The 18437-nt window shown below is 36.3% G+C and overlaps 1 protein-coding gene across 1 annotated transcript; it reads left to right on the forward strand.

Annotated features, from left to right (window-relative positions):
• Nucleotides 1-2570: 2570 nt before the first annotated feature.
• LOC127795227 (uncharacterized) lies at nucleotides 2571-17909 on the forward strand. The gene is made up of 7 exons (XM_052326769.1): nucleotides 2571-2908; nucleotides 3198-3629; nucleotides 3751-3803; nucleotides 4701-4738; nucleotides 15396-15714; nucleotides 16275-16591; nucleotides 16817-17909. The coding sequence occupies exons 1-7, from the start codon at nucleotides 2896-2898 to the stop codon at nucleotides 17529-17531; spliced, it is 1887 nt and encodes a 628-aa protein (XP_052182729.1). The 5' UTR covers nucleotides 2571-2895; the 3' UTR covers nucleotides 17532-17909.
• The last annotated feature ends 528 nt before the right edge of the window (nucleotides 17910-18437 follow it).

The raw sequence follows: 18437 nt of genomic DNA on the forward strand, positions 1-18437 counted from the left end.
GGCATGCAGGTTGAATGATATTGGGCTGCAACCTGCAGGCATGCACTGATGCAGTGGCCATGGTTGCAGCAGAGGAGCTCGTAGTTCTCATCAATGGGGGGGAGACTCGGCTCAGCCACACAGCACAGTCGACTGATTCAACTCCTCCATTGAAGAGGATCTCTTCTTCGTCTTCTTCCATCATCTCTTCTTCTCTGCATGCTCTCGACATCGTTGCTGTTGCTCCAAAGATTTAATCTTTCTGAGTGTCATATATATTATTAATTAAAAGTATCAAAATCTACTTTCGATTTTTAACGTTTGTGGGCGGTTTCCTTGGGATCTGGGTTTCTTTGGATCCATCAGTTCACTCAGATGTCTTGTCAAATCTGCTAGTCGTACACTGCCAAGTGTCAAGCAGACATCTTGTTTTGGCCTTTAAGAAGGTGCCGTGTAAAATAAAGAGAGACAAAGTACTCTCAAATATACAAAGATCAATTTGGTTACTAAGTCCATGTTTGTTGACTGTGACGACAGCTGCCTTCGTCCAAATTAACGGTTGAGTTTGATTTAATTTGTAGATTGGTTTGATTTAATTTTTAAATTTGAATTTTTTTAATTATTTTAATTTGGTTCAATTTTTTTATTAAAAAATTTAAAATAATAAAACTGATTAAAATATTAAAAGTAATGTTATTTTGTTATCAAAATTAGCCAATTCGATTCAATTATTTTGTTTTAACCGAATTTTTGCTCATCTCTAATTATTTTTATATTCTTACACTTTGTTATTTTTAATTTTTTAGTTTTTTTGGGTTTTTTTTTTAGTTTTTTCAATTTGATCAATTATCTAATAAGTTCAGTTTAATTTTTAAAAAATATTTGATTGATTCAATTTGGGCAATTCGATCACCCCTATGTGCAACATTGATTCAATTCAAAATCGAACCATTTTAGCTTGATTAATTTGTACTAAAAATTAGGTGTGTGTATATATATTTGAAATTGAATTGTTTTGTTAAATCAAAAATTAAATATTAAATTAATGTTAAATTTGCTTATATTAATATGTATATATATACATATATTTATTTAATTAATTTACAATAAACATATCAAAATTAATTTGTTAGACCAAACTATGTCAATTTGATCGACTTTGGATCTTTAACTTGCCTGGACTTCAATCTTCTAATTAAAAATTTTTCAATTTTAATTTGATCCAGACCAACTACATATCTCTAATGATAGTGAGTCGTGAGATATGGATCACCTAAAAAATAGATAAAATAAGAATAAATTACAAATTATCAATGTTGTTATTATAATTAATAACTTTTAGAAGTGCCATATATTCATATTATTATCATTGTTGTTATTATTGCTAACATGTAATTTAAATTGTTATTAGTAACTTCGGATTTGTAATAAATTAGTTATCATATTTTATTTTTTGTTATTTCAATTATTAAAATTTAATTTTTGTTTGATTCGATCTCTTTTTTGATTTGTTATCAAGTTTTATTAACAAAAATTGATGCGATATACATTAATATAAATTTAAAAATAATTTAATATTAAAATTAACATAGGCACAGTCAAATTGATTTTGAGATTTATATATTAATGCATACCATATTAGTTTTCATTAAGGGAATTTGATGAAAAATCAAAAGAATGACAAGTGTAAGAAAAATAAGACTTTAGTAATTATGGTAACAAAAATCAAAATATAGTAACCAATTGTTACGAAGTGTAAAGTTTAAAAATTAACAATTTAATTTATCAAAATTTCACTCAATAAGTACTGAGTTAGAATATCATTTGAATTAAGGATTCTTATAGTTGTAGAGGATGTAGCTACAAAAGAACCAAGAACGGAAAGCTTTCCCTATTTTTCTGTCTGATTTTTTATTCCTAAGAATGTTGGTTTTAAGAATCAGTGATTGTCTTTTTTTTATCCTTATTACCCAATTTAAGAACATACAACTAATGCCTTTCACTTATCAAGCATGATTCTATGGTTGGTCCATGACCCCCAGATGCCGAAGGACTATCACTACAATTTTTTTTTTCTTTCACTAAATGTGAGCGTAATTCAAATTCATAAATCATACCCCAAGTACCCTTTGCTAAGAACTTTGGTTGAAAATTGAACAATAAACCAGGCTTATAAATTTTATCACAGGCCAACTCAGTTGGGCCTTCAAAAAGTTATGAAGCAAATGGGCCGATGCCCAAATTGAAATGTTTGTTAAGATCTTATTGTGGTTTGTTTGGATGAGAGGTAAGGGAAAAAAAACATATTTTTAATCATGTAATTCATTTCGAAACAAAAGGTGTAATTGTCACTTTATTTTTATTACTTTATTGTTGTTATACATTTTGAAACAAAAGGTTTGAAATTGTTATTTAGTTGTTTATGATGTTTTTAATGATATTTATATGTTAATATATTAAATTTTATATTATATTAATATAAATATATAAGACATGAATTGGCAAGTGCAAAAATTAATTTTAGAAATAATATTTTTGGGGAAAAAAAATCTTAGCTCAGAGGAGTACAAATTCCCGGAATATCAGAAACAACATGTGTGCTAGGAAGCAACCAACCACAATAGTAAAACCGGCTGTGTTTGTGTGTATCATTATCCAGCGGCTTCATCAGTGTTTGGACAAATCGCGTGCTTGTGGGTGTGTGGCTGCTGGTGCTGCTTCTCCAAATCTTGCGCCATTCTCTTGGGCGTATCCGTAATCCATCTCCCCCATCTTGCTGAATCTGCCTGTGTTTTTTGGGATCCGAAAGGCAGAAGAGAAACAAGAGGAAGCAAAATGGGTTTCCAAAAAGAAGCAAGTTTTTCCCTTGGCTGAGCAGCGTGGCTTGGACTTGGGCTGAATGAGCTCCATCTCCCCATGCCTTTGTTAGGTACCCAAACAAGAAAACTCCCATCTTTTCCTCCAAATTTTAATGGGTTTTCCTTAGCTTGTAAGTTCTAGCTGTTACTTGTTAGCAATATGGGTTTTATTTTGCAATTATGAGCAATTTTCTGTTCTGGTTCTTCTTTCTTCACTGACAGTATTTCAAGGAGCATGCCAATTCTGATAGTTTTGTTTAAAAATGTATGCTCATATAGATCAGTAGATTTGCATAACCCTTGCTTGGATTGTGTATTCTTTAATAGGGGTGTCATTTACATTTTATTCCTGTTGGGCAGATATAGCTACTACTGCACAGCCTTCAATCCCAAACCACATATTTACACTTAGGGCTCAAACCCTTTCCCACAATAGAATTGTGTTTGGCAATGAGAAGAGATTGGCATCCGGATGGAAGCCTTTCCAAGCATCAAGAAAAGAGAAAAAAATTTACCTAGGGCGTGTTGAGATGCTGCGAAATGGGCTCGTGATTAGCGCAGTTGCTACCCTAGAATCTTGTTGTTCGGTTCAAACCCATGGTGAACATGAGGGTCGTGATAATTTACAGCCGGCTGTTGATTCTAGTAGCAACTCAGTAATTCAGCATCAATCTTCAGCTTCAAATAGAGACTCGGAGGAATTGGATGAGAGAGAGAAGTTGAGACGCATGAGGATTTCCAAAGCAAATAAGGGGAACACGCCCTGGAATAAAGGCAGGAAGCACAGTGCTGGTAATCAAACGTGTAATTTTTAACCTAGCTTCTGAATTGCTTCAACCATTTTCTTCACTACTGTATAATTTTAGTACCATTGGCTTCTAGATTCTTACTGTTCTTTCTCAATTATGTCCAGAAACGCTACAGCGGATTAAAGAGAGAACCAGGCTTGCAATGCAGGATCCTAAGGTGATGTCATGTAAGAATAATTTTACATGAAGCTTGGAGTAACTTAGAAAGGTCTAGAATGAATCGAAACTTGTTTGCTAGGACAATTCTCCATGTCTAGACTAGGCTTTTCAGTAAGGTCTCAACCTAATGGTAAAATGTTTGGATGAAGGAGCATGGACTCCTCAATTAACCCCGTGTTAGTTAAGTTTATAAATTACAGTGAATCCATAATGGTTCTAAACAAGTTGGAAAATCACCTCCTCCATCTGTGAACTTGCAATTAATTTTCGATGGTAATGCTGATGTTGCGTATCTTGCAACCTGCCATTTTTTATTCCCGCCTTGCTATCCATCTAATGATTCTGTAATTCTGAATCAAACATCTAGGATTTTGAGTCAAAATTTATGGTTGATCAATAGAAGTTTACTAATTACTAATTAGATGATTTGAGTTACACTCTTACCTAGCACTGGCCAGGTCCAGCACTTCCTGTGTTGCATTGCAAAACCACTTCTTAGAATTCCATGAGCTGATGCTGGTGGTGTTGTAATAAAAATGCTTACATATAGATAACAGGCAAATTGCAAGAGAAGACGTGGAAAAGAAATTGTTCAAATGACCTACTTCACTTCAGCTTTTTTTGAGTTGGCATTTTCTACTTGACAAGCCAACTTTGATCCATTTTGTGCACATGTAGTTCAACTGTCTTCTGAATCTTGTAATTACTCATCAATCCACCACTGTTGTCCAAATCCATCAGTGAAGTATTCACAGGTAGCTCAAATATATAAAATGGCCTATGGTTCTGGTAATGAAGCCAGCAGTCTTTCTAGTTGTTTGTTATACAGAAAACACTTGAATTGTAGATTTGTTTGAATTGTTGTTTGTTATATTAATTATATCTTGCTATGCAGGTCAAAATGAAGTTAGTCAACCTGGGACATGCTCAGAGGTAAAGGTTTTGTTCCATATTAATTGTTTCTTAAGAGTTATGAGATCATCTTCATTCTTCACTATTTTTCTTTGCTATCGCTGACTTTACCTTATTTTCTAGACATTCTGTTTGTTTATGGTTAGATATGACTAGCAAGCTAAATTTATATAACCAACCCACTTAGTAGGGTTAGGGATTTCTGTTATTCTGTTTATGGTGTTGCTAGATTTTCTGGACAAAAGATTTAAGTTTAGATGGTTTTGTTAAGGTCAATACTTTTTTCTTTCTAGAGTTATGTTTTACAAAAGCAATTTATGTTGCAGACTTAAAAAAGAAGGGAAGAAAAAGAACTTTGAAGCCATAAACAAAACAGGTCCTTGCTTTTTTTTGCTAGATCCTCTTTGCATATTTAAGAATACCTTTTTTTATCTATGATTACGTCCCCACTTTCATCTCATTGTTGATGACCATTTTCCTTGATGGTTGGTCATATTGACCTAATTTGGTGAAATTTTCTACCTATTTGGTTGACACATTTTATGGACCTGGAATATACAAACTCAATATTAACGAGATGGAAAATGGTAGCATGTCCATATATAAAATAAAAGAAGAAAGTGAAAAAGATTTATTGGTGATGCTAGGGTGAGGGAAAACTTGTGTAGTATGTTTTGTGGAATGAAAAACTCCATATGGTTGGAGGAAAATAGCTTTTCTTTCGGTGTTTTTAGATCTGTATCCATTAAAGGAGCTTTTATAATTGTGTTCTAAAGATCTTTATTCATGGAGGGAAGAAATTGGAGCAGAAACTTCGTATCAAATTAACAGATTGATATAATCCAATTCAATTTTTGGAACTTTATGAATCATCAAATGTCAAGGAAAGGTTTGTTATTCAATTACAGTAGCAAAAAATGAAATGATTGTATTTTATGTTTGAAATGTGGGCAGCAAGAAACAATGTTGATATAATGAATATGGTCAAATCCCTGGCCATATGGAAGACAAAATGCAAGAAATAAAGAAATTTTTGCATACACTGACAACTCAATGAACCACTAACAGAGAGCTCAATGTTATTTGGCCCTCACTCTTTTGGAAGGCAAAATCTTCTTGTAAGAATAGTAGCAAGCAAAGACCTCTCGCCCCTTTGGTTTATTTATAACCTCCTAGATTACAGCTTAGAAATCTTAAACAAAAAGAAAGAATACAAAAGTCATCCTAATTACAACTCATTATACAAAAAAATCATCCTAATTAACACAAAAGTCATCCTTGATTGCCTCCATAGAATTTTCCATTTACAGTCAATGTTTACAGCTGTAACAGCTGTCTTGTCAGCCCTCTTTGATTGCTAGATTTCAACAATTGTGATCTTTGTAACACTCCCCTTCAAGTTGGTGAGTGGATATTCTCCATTCTCAGCCTGCATGTAATTTCTTCAAATCTAATCGTAGAAAGATCTTTTGTGAAGACACGTGCCCATTGATTATGTGAAGAGACATGGTTTGGCGATGAGGCCATTGTCTAGTTTCTCTTTGATAAAATGTCGGTCAATCTCTATATGTTTAATTTGATCATGTTTGGGTTATGTGCTATGCCTATTGCTGACTTCTTGTTATAATATAGCCTCAGAGGTTTTGCTCCTTTTAATCCCAAATCATTGAGAAGAATTCTCAGCCATAACAAATCACAAATTCCATGATCCATTGCTTGTAGTTCTGCCTCAACACTAGATCTGGATACCACTGGCTGTGTTTTACTCCTTTGTGAAATAATATTTCCTCCAAGAAATATAAAATAACCTATAGTAGATCTTCTATATGTCAAGAATCCAGCATAGTCAGCATCTGTATAAGCTTCCATAGTCAATTTTCCTCTTCTTTAAACAAAATTCCTCTCCTTGGTGTGGCTTTCAAATACCGTAAGATTTTGTGGACAACTTGCATATGTTTTTCTCTAGGATCATGCATAAATCTGCTAACAACTCTTACCAAGTAGGCAACATCAGGTCGTGTATGGGATAGGTAAATAGCCTTACTACCAGTCTTTGATATTGACCTCTATCAACAACATCTTCGTCTTCTTGTCCTCCTAGTTTGTGATTTTGTTCAATTGGAGTACTGAAAGCTCGACATCCTAGTTTCCCTGTTTCTTTGGGCAAATCAAGAACATATTTCCTTTGGGAAATAAATATGCCTTGTTTAGAGTAGGCAACTTCAATCTCTAGGCAATATCTCAACTTTCCCAAATCTTTAATTTCAAGCTCTTTAGCCATCTGAATCTTCAATTTTTCTTTTTCAATATCACCATCCCCAGTTACAATTATATCATTAACATATACTAGAAGGATAGTGAGTTTACCTTCCTTTGAGTGTTTGATGAAGAGGGTATGATCTCCTTGACTTTGTCGATATCCCATTCTTAGCATAGCTTCAGTAAATCTCCCAAACCATGCTCTAGGGGATTGTTTTAGTCCATAGAGAGCTTTCCTCAACTTGCAGACTTTGTTTAGCCCAAATTTATCGTCAAAACATAGCGGTAATTCTATGAAGACTTATTCTTTTAAATCTCCATGTAGGAAGGCGTTTTTAAGATCAAACTGTTACAAATTCCAGTCAAAGCAAGCTACAAGAGATAATAAAATTCTAACAGTATTCATTTTAGCCACAGGGGCAAAAGTTTCTTGGTAGTCGATTCTATAGGTTTGAGTATAGTTTTTTGCAACTAAACAATATTTATACCTTTCCAATGACCCATTAGCTTTATATTTGAGCGTATAAACCCATTTATAGCCTACTACCATTTTTCCTTTTGGTTGATCAATCACCTACCAAGTCTTGTTTTTTTTTTAGGGCATTCATTTCATCCCTCATAGCAAGAGTCCAATTCTTATCTTTTAACGCTTCATGAACAATCCTTGGGATAGTTATGGAGTCAAGATTTGAAAGAAAGGTTGAATGCTGTAAAGATGACCGATGAGAGGAAACAAATTGAGAAATAGGGTGTTGAGTACACTTACGGGTACCCTTCCTCAATGCAATAGGCCACTCAAGATCAATAGAGTTCTGAAAGTCAAAATGACCAGGTTCCAAAGAATCATTACCTGATGTCTGGTTGGAATTAGCGAGTAGCTCTTGGTCCAAATTAGGTTGTGGTCTTCTTGAGTATACAAGTGTAGGTTCCTTATGCTTCCTTGTCTCTTGTTGAATTAGAGATTTCAACAGTGAGGCTGGCATAAGGGAGGACTGATTGCTGGTCATAGAAAGGTCATTGTCATGATCACCTACTATAGATAAAGGCAAAGGCAAAGGCTGGTCTTGGTCAGTAGCTGTAGGCAAAGGCTAGTCTTGGTCAGTGGATGTAGGCAAAGGCTGGTCTGGGTTAGTTGGTGAAGGCTGCAAAAGTTGATCATGGTCAGTTGTTGCAGACAAAGGAAGGAGAAAAGCTTTATCTTTTGAATTGGAATAGTGCTCCCCCTGAAGATGAAGGTTGGGAGAAGGGAAAAATAGTTAATCTTCATGAAAGTAGACATCAAGAGATATAAAGAACTTTCGAGAAGAGGGGTGATAACACTTGTATCCCTTTTGAGTGTTAGAATAACCAAGAAATAGGCATTTAAGTGCTCAAGGGTCAAGTTTAGTGCGGTTGATTTTCTAGATATGGACAAAAGCGGTGCAACCAAAGACCTTGAGAGGTAAATCAGTCAAATATGGTAAGTGAGGGTAGGAAATAGAGAGTTTTTGAAGGGGACTTTGCTGGTCAAGGATTCGAGATGGGGTTCGGTTAATAAGTTGTGTAGCAGTTAAGATTGCTTTCCCCAAAAAATAAGATGGAACATGGGTGTCAAAGAGAAGGGCTTGAATCACATTTAGAAGGTGATAATTTTTCCACTCAACAACTCCATTTTGCTGAGGAGTGTTAACACAAGAGGACTCATGAATGACCCCATGGGATTGAAAAAAATGATATATGGTATGTTTAAAATATTCTTTCCCATTGTCTATTTGGATACGCTTTATGTGAACCCCAAATTGAGTATAGATGAGTTGAAAGAAATGTTGAAGGATTTTTGGGACTTCAAATTTTTCTTTAAGCAAAAATAGCCAAGTGACCCGAGTATAGTCATCAATAAAAATAATGAACCACTTAGCCCCATTTAGATTAGAGATTTTGGAAGGACCCCATACATCAGAATGAATTAAATCAAAAAGAGCTGAAGTTTTTATTGATAAAGGTGGAAAAGATACACGATGGTGTTTAGCAAGTTCATACACTTCACAATGAAAATTAGTACTAGAGACATGCATGAATAAGGAAGAAAACATGGCTTTAAGAGAACCAAAACTGAGATGACCTAAATGCTTATGGTATAGCCAAATATCAGACTGTTTAGGTGATTTGAGTTGTGTTCTAGCAGGCTGTTTCTTAGAAGCAACAAGAGCCTGCACATTATCAAGAAGATATAGCCCATTATGGACTTTAGCAACTCTAATCTTCCTCCTCGATACCCGATTCTGAAATACACAATGGAAATACACAATGGTTGTTAGAAAAGTTAATAATGCAATCTAAGTCTTTGGTTAGTTTAGAAATAGAGATGAGATTAGTATTGAGTTTTGGGACATGAAGGACATTAGTTAAATGAAGAGAAGGTGTTGAGGTAATGTGGCCTTCTCCAGCAACAGTAAGAGAAGATCCATTGGCAACAGTGATTTTGCGATGCCCTGAACTTGGTGTATAGGAAACAAATGAAGTAGAATCATGGGTCATATGGTCAGTAGCACCATAATCAAGTATACAACAGTTAGGTGGAGATGTTCTAGAAGCATTAAAAGAATAAGAAATAAGACACTTACCATTCCGGGCAAATGAACAAGAACTAAAGGACTTGGAGAGTGTATCAAGGAGATTTTTTAGTCGTTCAATCTCTTCTTTGATATCAATACTCGATGAGGAAGTTTGCCTTGGCTGAGAGTTGTCTTGATTAGTGAGATTGACCTGGCCATTGGGAATTCCTTTAAAACCTCCCAATCTGCTAAGTACTTGTTCTTTTCCATGAAGTTTGAAACAATTTTCTTTTGTTTGTTTTGGTTTCTTACAATAGCTACACCATAAATCATCCTTGTTGAACTTAGATCTTGCTTTAGCTGCAGCTAGTGTGGATTTTTTTAGTACCATAGCAGATCCAGCAGATGTTGGTGGATCAAGCATGGCAGAGCATCGTGTCTCTTCTCCTCAAACAATAGAGAATACTTCTGAAATAGAAGGCATAGGATCCTTTTTCTAAAATTTGCACTTTTACTTGGTCATACTCTATGTTAAGATCAATAAGAAAATCAAAGATTCGATCTCTCTCCACAAATGCAGAGTGAGTTTAAGTATCTTCCGAGCAGATCATTGTCTTATTTTGGTAATGATCGATCTCAGACCAAATACTAGTAAGAGTGTCATAATAATCGGTCACTGTCATCCCTCCTTACTTCGTAGCAATAGCCTTGGTCCGCAACTCATAGATAACTGCTTCATCTTGCTTCATTGAATAACTTTTGCGTAGAGTTTCCCAAATATCATGAGCAAAAGATAGGAACATGTAGTTTCTACGTATTTCTGGTAGCATGGAGTTCCAAAGCCATGACATAATCATAGCATCTTCTTTATCCCATGCCCCAAATCTTGGATCGATAGAGCTAGGGCCCTTGCCGGTTAGGTGAGACAGTTTTTCACGCTCCTTTTGATAGGTAGAGACAACTTGAGACCATTGTAGATAATCCATAGAGTCGATAAGCTGAATTGATAGGATGGAGATCACTATGAGAGCCAAGTGTATTTTCAATAGACTGAGAATTACCCGAGAAATTAGTGGGTTGATCCTCTACTGGAAGATCAGAAGGATTTGGAGTGATTGCATCAGAAATTGTAGATATGGTAGTGGCGATATCTTCTAAATAGATGCAGTGATGAAGACTGAAAAATCGAAAAAAAAAAAACGGATTGAAGGTAGTGATTTGAACAGTAATGAAGGCTACAAACACCAAAAAACCTTAAGGATGGCGATGGAAGAATTAGGGAGAAGGCCTGTAAGGCCGGAAAACTAAACAACAATTAAGGCTGGAGGTTAGGCCAGAAAAACTGAACAACAATGAAGGTTGGAGGTTAGGGAAATAATTGGCTGTGAAGGCTGGAAAAGGATTGCCCACGTAGAGTTCCCTGGAAAAGGATTGCCCACGTAGAGTTCCCTAATGATCTAATACCATGTAAGAAAAGTAGCAAGCAAAGACCCCTTGCCCCTTTGGTTTATTCTCTATTTATAACCTCCTAGATTACAACTTAGAAATCTTAAACAAAAAGAAAGAATACAAAAGTCATCCTAATTACAACTCATTATACAAAAAAGTCATCCTAATTAACACAAAAGTCATCCTTGATTGCCTCCATAGAATTTTCCATTTACAGTCAATGTTTACAGCTATAACAGTTGTCTTGTCAGCCCTCTTTGATTGCTAGATTTCAGCAGTTGTGATATTTCCAACACTTCTTGATTGGGAGTATGATTCAACTGGCATGTTGTTTCATTTTCTCTACATTCACCCCCTATGCTAGGTAAGGGAGGACAAATGCCAAATAGGTTTGAAACCTGTCAAATCATGGAACTTTCTTGCTTCAATTCTTCTTATAACTTTGTGATAAGGATCCAATGAATTTCCTTGGAAATTTTTGTAGAAGTTGAAAGATCCTCCTAAGATGGCCCCTTCCCTTTTTTTGTTTATGATGAAATTAGGTAGATTGAATGAATTCTACCTCCTCTTCTCAGTTTATTCCTTGAATATAAGTACACAAGTTCCCTAGCTTATTACTAATTCTACTTCAACTCTTAACTCCTAAAATATCTCCTAATTTACAGCTCTTAGATAACTCCTAATTTGTAGCTCTAGATTACAACACAAGCAAATTAAATAAACAAACTTAAACAGATAATAAATTGATAATAAACTGAAACAGATAATTATCAACAAGAGATAAGAAGAAGATGCATGGGATTATCTAGTATCTCTCGGTTCCTTCCTTAGCGCGAGCCTACTAGCTTTATCTTCCTTATCTTCCACCAACACCGCTTTTCAAGCTGAGGAATATATATCAAATATTCCTAGCTTGCTTCGAATTGATTCAAAACTCTGCTTCTGCATTGCTTTGGTCAGAATATCTACATGTTGATCTGCAGTGGGGATATGGGTTAACTTGATTTCTCCTTCTTCCATTTCCTGTTTCACAAAGTGTCGATCAATTCAGACGTTCTTCATTCTATCATGTTGAACAGGGTTATTGACTATATTGATAGTTGACTTGCTATCACTATAGAGTAGCTTAGGAGATGATATTTGCATAGAAAGATCTCCCATCAGCCTTTCTACCCATATCGTTTCATAGATTGCCTGAGCAATAGCTCGATACTTAGCTTCAACACTGCTGCGAGCTACTACTTGTTGTTTCTTGCTTTTTCAAGTCACCAAATTACCCCATAGTCTTGTACAATATCCAGATGTTGATTTACTATCTTCCACTGCACTTGCCCAATTTGAATCTGCATACCCGACTATTCCTCTGTCTGGGCTTTTCTTGAACAATAGCCCTTTACCTGGTGTTCCCTTTAGGTATCTAAGAACGTGATAGACTGCTTCCAAGTGTCTTTTAGTTGGCAGATGCATGAATTTGCTAACAATACTTACAGCGTATGTAATGTCGAGTCTTGTGTGCGATAAGTAAATGAGTTTGCCAACAAGCCGTTGATACATGCCTTTGTCCACTTGATAGTCTTCTTCCCCTTCTCTATTCTTCCAATTAGGCTCAAGTGGTGTACTTGCTAGTTAACATCCTAACTTGCCTGTTTCCTTTAGCAAGTCTAGAGTATATTACCTTTGAGATACAAAAATGCCCTCCTTGCTTCTTGCTACTTCTAATTCAAGAAAGTACCGTAGTTCCCCTAGCTCTTTTACTTCAAAGGTTTATTTTAGCTGTTGTTTCAGTTGTTGAATTTCTTGATGGTTGTCTTTGGTGATGATGATATCATCTATATAGACAATTAGAATTGTTCTCTTCCCATCTCTCCCAATCTTAGTAAATAAAGTGCAGTCTGCTTGCCCTTGATTATATCCCAGCTTGAATAGTGTGTTGTTAAATCTCTTGAACGAAGCTCGAGGTGACTGCTTTAGCCCGTATAAGGATTTCTCTAGCTTGCATACCTTGTTTTTTGTGTGATCGGTCTCAAACCCGGGTGGTATACGCATATAAATTTCCTCCTCCAATTCTCCATTCAAGAAGGCATTTTTAATGTCCAATTGATGCAATTTTCAGTCCAAATTTACTGTTAAGGACAACAACACTCGAATTGAATTAAGTTTTGCCACAGGGGCAAAAGTTTCTTCATAATCCAAGCCTTGGGTTTGAGTGAACCCTTGAGCTACAAGCCTTGTCTTGTATCTCTCAAGGCTTCCATTTGATTTAAACTTCAATGTGAACACCTACTTGCTCCCAACAACCTTCTTTCCTTTAGGAAGATCCACAATTCTCCATGTACCTGTTTTCTCCAAGGCTTCCATTTCTTCCATAACTGCTTCTCTCCATCTACTATCCTGTAGTGCTTGATAAATATTCCTTGGGATAACAACATTATCAACACTGAGAGTAAATGCCTTATAAATAGGAGATAGTTTAGAATACCCAAGGAAATTTGTGATAGAATGCTTGTTACATGTCCTTCTCCCTTTTCTTAAGGCAATGGGAATGCCTAGATCATCTTCACACTACTGTTTAGTCATGCTGTCCATAAGTTGCTGATTTGGACTTACCTCCTGGTAGGAAGGATTGGTTGGCTGAAGTGCTGGAGGTCCTCTTGAATAGGAGGTTTGTGTGAGCTTTGATCACCTTGTTGAATCTCGGTTTCCTCTTTCTCCCCCTCTTGCTGATTTAGGAATTGTGAGATGGATTCTAAACTTGAACAGTGATTATGGTTAGGCTGATATGTTTCAGTGGTTGGAACTGAACTTGGATGAGGGTTAAGAACTGAACTGGAGATGGATGGGTTGAGAGGAGCAAATATGACTAAAGTCCAAGAATCTGCTGGTTCACTGGTTGTGTTGGTGTCAGCGAAAAAGGACTTATTTTCCAGGAATGAAACATCGCATAAATAATAACATATCCAACCTTTATCCCATTATGTGGGGAATAGCTAACAAATAAACACTTAAGTGCCTTTGGATCAAGTTTGGACTGGTTTAACTAGTTGTGATGTACGAAAGAAGTACACCCAAATACTTTAAGAGGAAGTGGGTTTACTGCTCTGGTATAATGAGGAAAAGACTCGAGAAATACACTCAAGCGTGTTTTGAATTGAAGGGGCTTTGAGGGAAGGCGATTGATTAGATAAGTTGTTGTAAGTACAACCTTTCCCCAATATGAATTTGGAATTGATTGAGTGAACATAAGTGCTCGAGCTGTCTCAATTAGGTGTCGGTTCTTCGCTATACCATTTTGTTAGGGGTTATATGGATAAGAGTTTTGGTGGACAATACCATGCTCATTTAGATAATCATCAAAGTGGTTTGAGAAGTATTCTCGGCCATTGTCGGTTCTTAAGATATGAATAGAAGATTGGAAGACATTCTTGACCATTTGATGAAACTTCTTGAATACCAAGTAAGTTTCAGATTTTTCCTTCAATAAGAATACTCAACATACTCGTGGAATGGTTAGGTTAGGAATTCTAACTGGACCCCAAATATCACTATGCACCAAGTGGAATGGTTGTGAAGGTTTATAAGTATGTTTACAGTGAGTACTTGTAGTTTGTTTTGCAAGAATACAATGTTCACAAGAGAAACTTTGAATTTTATTGATAGAAACTGAAGGGTACAAAACTCGAAGATAATCTAAGCTAGGGTGTCTTAATCTTTGATGCCATAGCATTAAGTTATTCCTAGAAACAGTAGTCAGAGAGGAATGAACTGGGGACCTAAATTCTTCTTGGTGATCAAGCCTTGATATTCGATATAGACCATCATTCTCTTCAGCTTTGCCATGATGAAATTAGGTAGATTGAATGAATTCTACCTCTCCTCTTCTTAGTTTATTCCTTGAATATAAGTACACAAGTTCCCTAGCTTATTACTAATTCTATTTCAACTCTAACTCCTAAAATATCTCCTAATTTACAGCTCTTAGATATCTCCTAATTTGCAGCTCTAGATTACAACACGAGCAAATTAAATAAACAAACTTAAACAGATAATTATCAACAAGAGATAAGAAGGAGATGCACGGGATTATCTGGTGTCTCTCGGTTCCTTCCTTAGCTCAAGCCTTCTAGCTTTATCTTCCTTATCTTCCACAAACAGTTTAGATCACCTCTCTTGTATCCATTCTGATACTTGATACTTGATAATTTGAGAAAAAGGTATCTTTGTGACTAATTGGAGAACTGTAATAACTTATTGCTCCTTTAGTTGTGAGATTATGGGTTTTCTCTTGCAGGCTTGTACTAGGTCCTTTTTTGTTTTCTAGCATAGATTTGAGCTTTTGGCATTAAATTTTTTATTTTCCTCGTACTATCTTAATCACTTTAATTTAACGAGTTGTTTTATTTGTTTATTTACTTATTATGTTAATTTTTCTTTTGCAGCAAAGAAACAAGGGAAAAAATTGCAGTTGGAGTGCGAATGGGGTGGGAAAGGCGCCGTCAGAAGCTGATGCTACAGGAGACTTGCTACTTTGAGTGGCAGAATTTGATAGCAGGGGCTTCTAGAAGGGGCTTTGTTGGTGAAGAGGAGTTGCAGTGGGACTCCTACACTATATTAGATAAACAGCTTGAGCAGGAGTGGTTGGAAAGTGTTGAACAAAGGAGGAGCACTCCAAGACTAAAAGGTAGCAAAAGAGCACCCAAGTCTCTTGAGCAGAGGAGGAAAATTTCAGAGGCTATTTCGGCCAAATGGACTGATCCTGTAAGGGCTTACCAAAAACTTTTTCATGTTCTACATTTTCTAAAATGATAACTATAGTGCTTATTTGGATTATAGTGCATATTGTTTGTTTTCCATCAAATCAACATTCATTTACTTTGTTCAAATGTTTTTGCATTTGGCTCTGTTCCGGTTCCTGGATTGGTGCCTAAATTATGCCAGCTTCTGATTTAATCTTCAATGTCTGGGCTGCTTTCTCCATTGACTTGTGGGAACCTGTAGTCTGGTTTTTATTTATTTCTTTTTGTATTTTTCCCTTCATCCGCAGCCCAATAGCTAGGCCTTCCATTTTTTTTTGGGGGGGGGGGGGGTGGGGGGGGGGGTGTGGGATTGCCCTCATTCTAGTAAGGTTCGATCCAGAAAACTGTTTTATGTACCCCCTTTTCCTAATCCAGACTCAACTACAACCTTATTTTTGTCAACATTCCCACTTAACCTCTACTAAATAGTTGTGAACAGAGAACTATTAAACTGCTGGTTGCATTATCTATTCCAACTAGTTATACTGATGGTTTGTTAAAAGGTTTTCTTTTCCCTACTAGGCATATCGTGAGAGGGTTTACTCTGCTCTTTCTAAATATCATGGCACAGCAGTTGGAGTTGAAAGGAAACCGAGGAGAAAGCCCAGTGTTGAGAGACAACCCAGAACAAGGAGTCCCACGAAGAAGAAAAGTAAGGATACAGGTAATTCTGGCGGGAATGTTACAAAAAGCCAAAACCCGTGCACTAGATCAAGGAGAAGTAATGTGCCCCAATATAAGGATCCTTTGGCAAACTCCAAGCTTGAGATGATAAAGAATATCAGAGCCCAGAGAGCAGCTGTGGAGACCAAGAAGACTGAAGCCTTTGAACAAGCAAAGTAAGTTTTGATTCTTATTTAGTTATATTGGATTAGTCTGTATGTCAAACTTGAAATAATAAATATGGAAGTAATCCACTGTTGATCAACAACATCAAGTCATTACTAATCTGGCTGGGTTGTTTCGAGTAAGCCACGAATCTTGAAGAAGATTCAAGGTCACTCACACGATCTTAATGTCCTGGCTAGCATTTGTTCATTTGACATTCCTATGACAATCTGCAGGATACTGATTGCTGAAGCAGAAAAGGCTGCGAAGGCCCTTGAGGCAGCTGCAATGAGGAGCCCTCTTGCTCAAGCTTCCCTTGTTGAAGCTAGGAAACTCATCGCAGAAGCAATTCAATCAATTCAACCCATTGAGATTGGACAGGCTGATTCTCATGAGAATGGTAGCCCTCCGAGTGCCGTAGCTGAACTGACGAATCCTGAGAATGGTAGCCCTCTGACTGCCTTAGCTGGACCGATGAACCCTGAGAATGGTATTGAAGGACTGAATCAAATAGCTCGAGGGGAGATTAATGGTACTCGAGCAGTGGAGTCAGGTTCGGGTGATATTAAGGACTTTGGTTTCCATAAATTCGACTTGCAGGATTTACTTAATGGTGGTGATGATGATGATGATGATGATAATGAAGTTGATCCCGTAAACTCCAGAGGCTATGGTTTACTGAATGGCAAAGAGCAACTTCCTCAATCTGGCAGCAGCGACAACGGTTTGCCTCCATCAGAACTGGACAGCATCCTCAACCAATCGAACTTCAGAGAGCAGCTGAGTCAGCTTGGACCCAATGGAAGCAACAATCCCCAGAAGAAGAAGCTGCTTCTGCTGAATGGTGCCGAATTTCAGTCCGGGAAAGAGGAGGAAGCATCTCCTAAATCCATTACCATCACTAGGAAATGGGTTTGTGGGAGGCTGGTAGAAGTGGCAGAAGAAGATTAGGTTAGTCTATGACTATAAAGAACATCATAAAGCCCCCATTTTGGCCCTAGAGATTCTGTTTGTTTTTGACTCTGCACTGTGTGGAGCCTGCTGCAGCTGCCCCCTCCTATCCTATCCTATCGGTCCTCGCCTATTATGTACCATAATCGCGATTCTGAGAGTTACCAAAACCCATTCAGAAGCATGATATATTGCTATATTAGTGTAGTTGTTACCATGAACTTAGAAGCATGATGTATTGGTGTTAGTGTAGTTGTTGTTACTATGAACTTAGAATTGGATTGGGAACCTTCTTTTCACATATAATAGCGGAGAGGACTATTGTCTGTTGTTTTCTTCAGCCCTCGGGAAGATGCATGAATAATTTATGGTTCTTGATATGGTTTCTATAATCCTATTTAGCTTGTGCAGCATGGATCTCTTCACGTAGATCGAACTTTGTTTGAGTGGGATTTGCATTCGCTTAAGCACTTGCAAAGAGTGAACCGGGGACACTTGGAAAAGTGGAATCTCAGCTTGTCACATATCTTTATTCTTAAGCCATAATGCAGTAATACATGTTCCAAAAAATAAGTTACTGAATTCAACTATCAAATTTTAATCCCAAAGGATTCAAAATGGATTGACAAGATTTGTTCTTTATCTTAATTTGACCAGATGAATCACCCATTAACTTGTAATTATTAGACCTAAAAATCTTATATATAACATAACATCAAATATCTTGTCTATCTTAACTTATATAAAGAGTAAGATTCTCGTAAAAAGAAAAAAAAAAAAACTTGAGAATTAGAGATTAAATTAGAAAATTCAAATCCACTATTTTTTATAAATATTCTCATCGAGACAAATTTCAATGATTAGTTTTAAATATATCATTTAAATATATAATTAACCCATAAAATA

The sequence above is a fragment of the Diospyros lotus genome, chromosome 2, assembly GCF_014633365.1.
Source record: "Diospyros lotus cultivar Yz01 chromosome 2, ASM1463336v1, whole genome shotgun sequence".
In the NCBI taxonomy this organism is placed as follows: Eukaryota; Viridiplantae; Streptophyta; class Magnoliopsida; order Ericales; family Ebenaceae; genus Diospyros; species Diospyros lotus.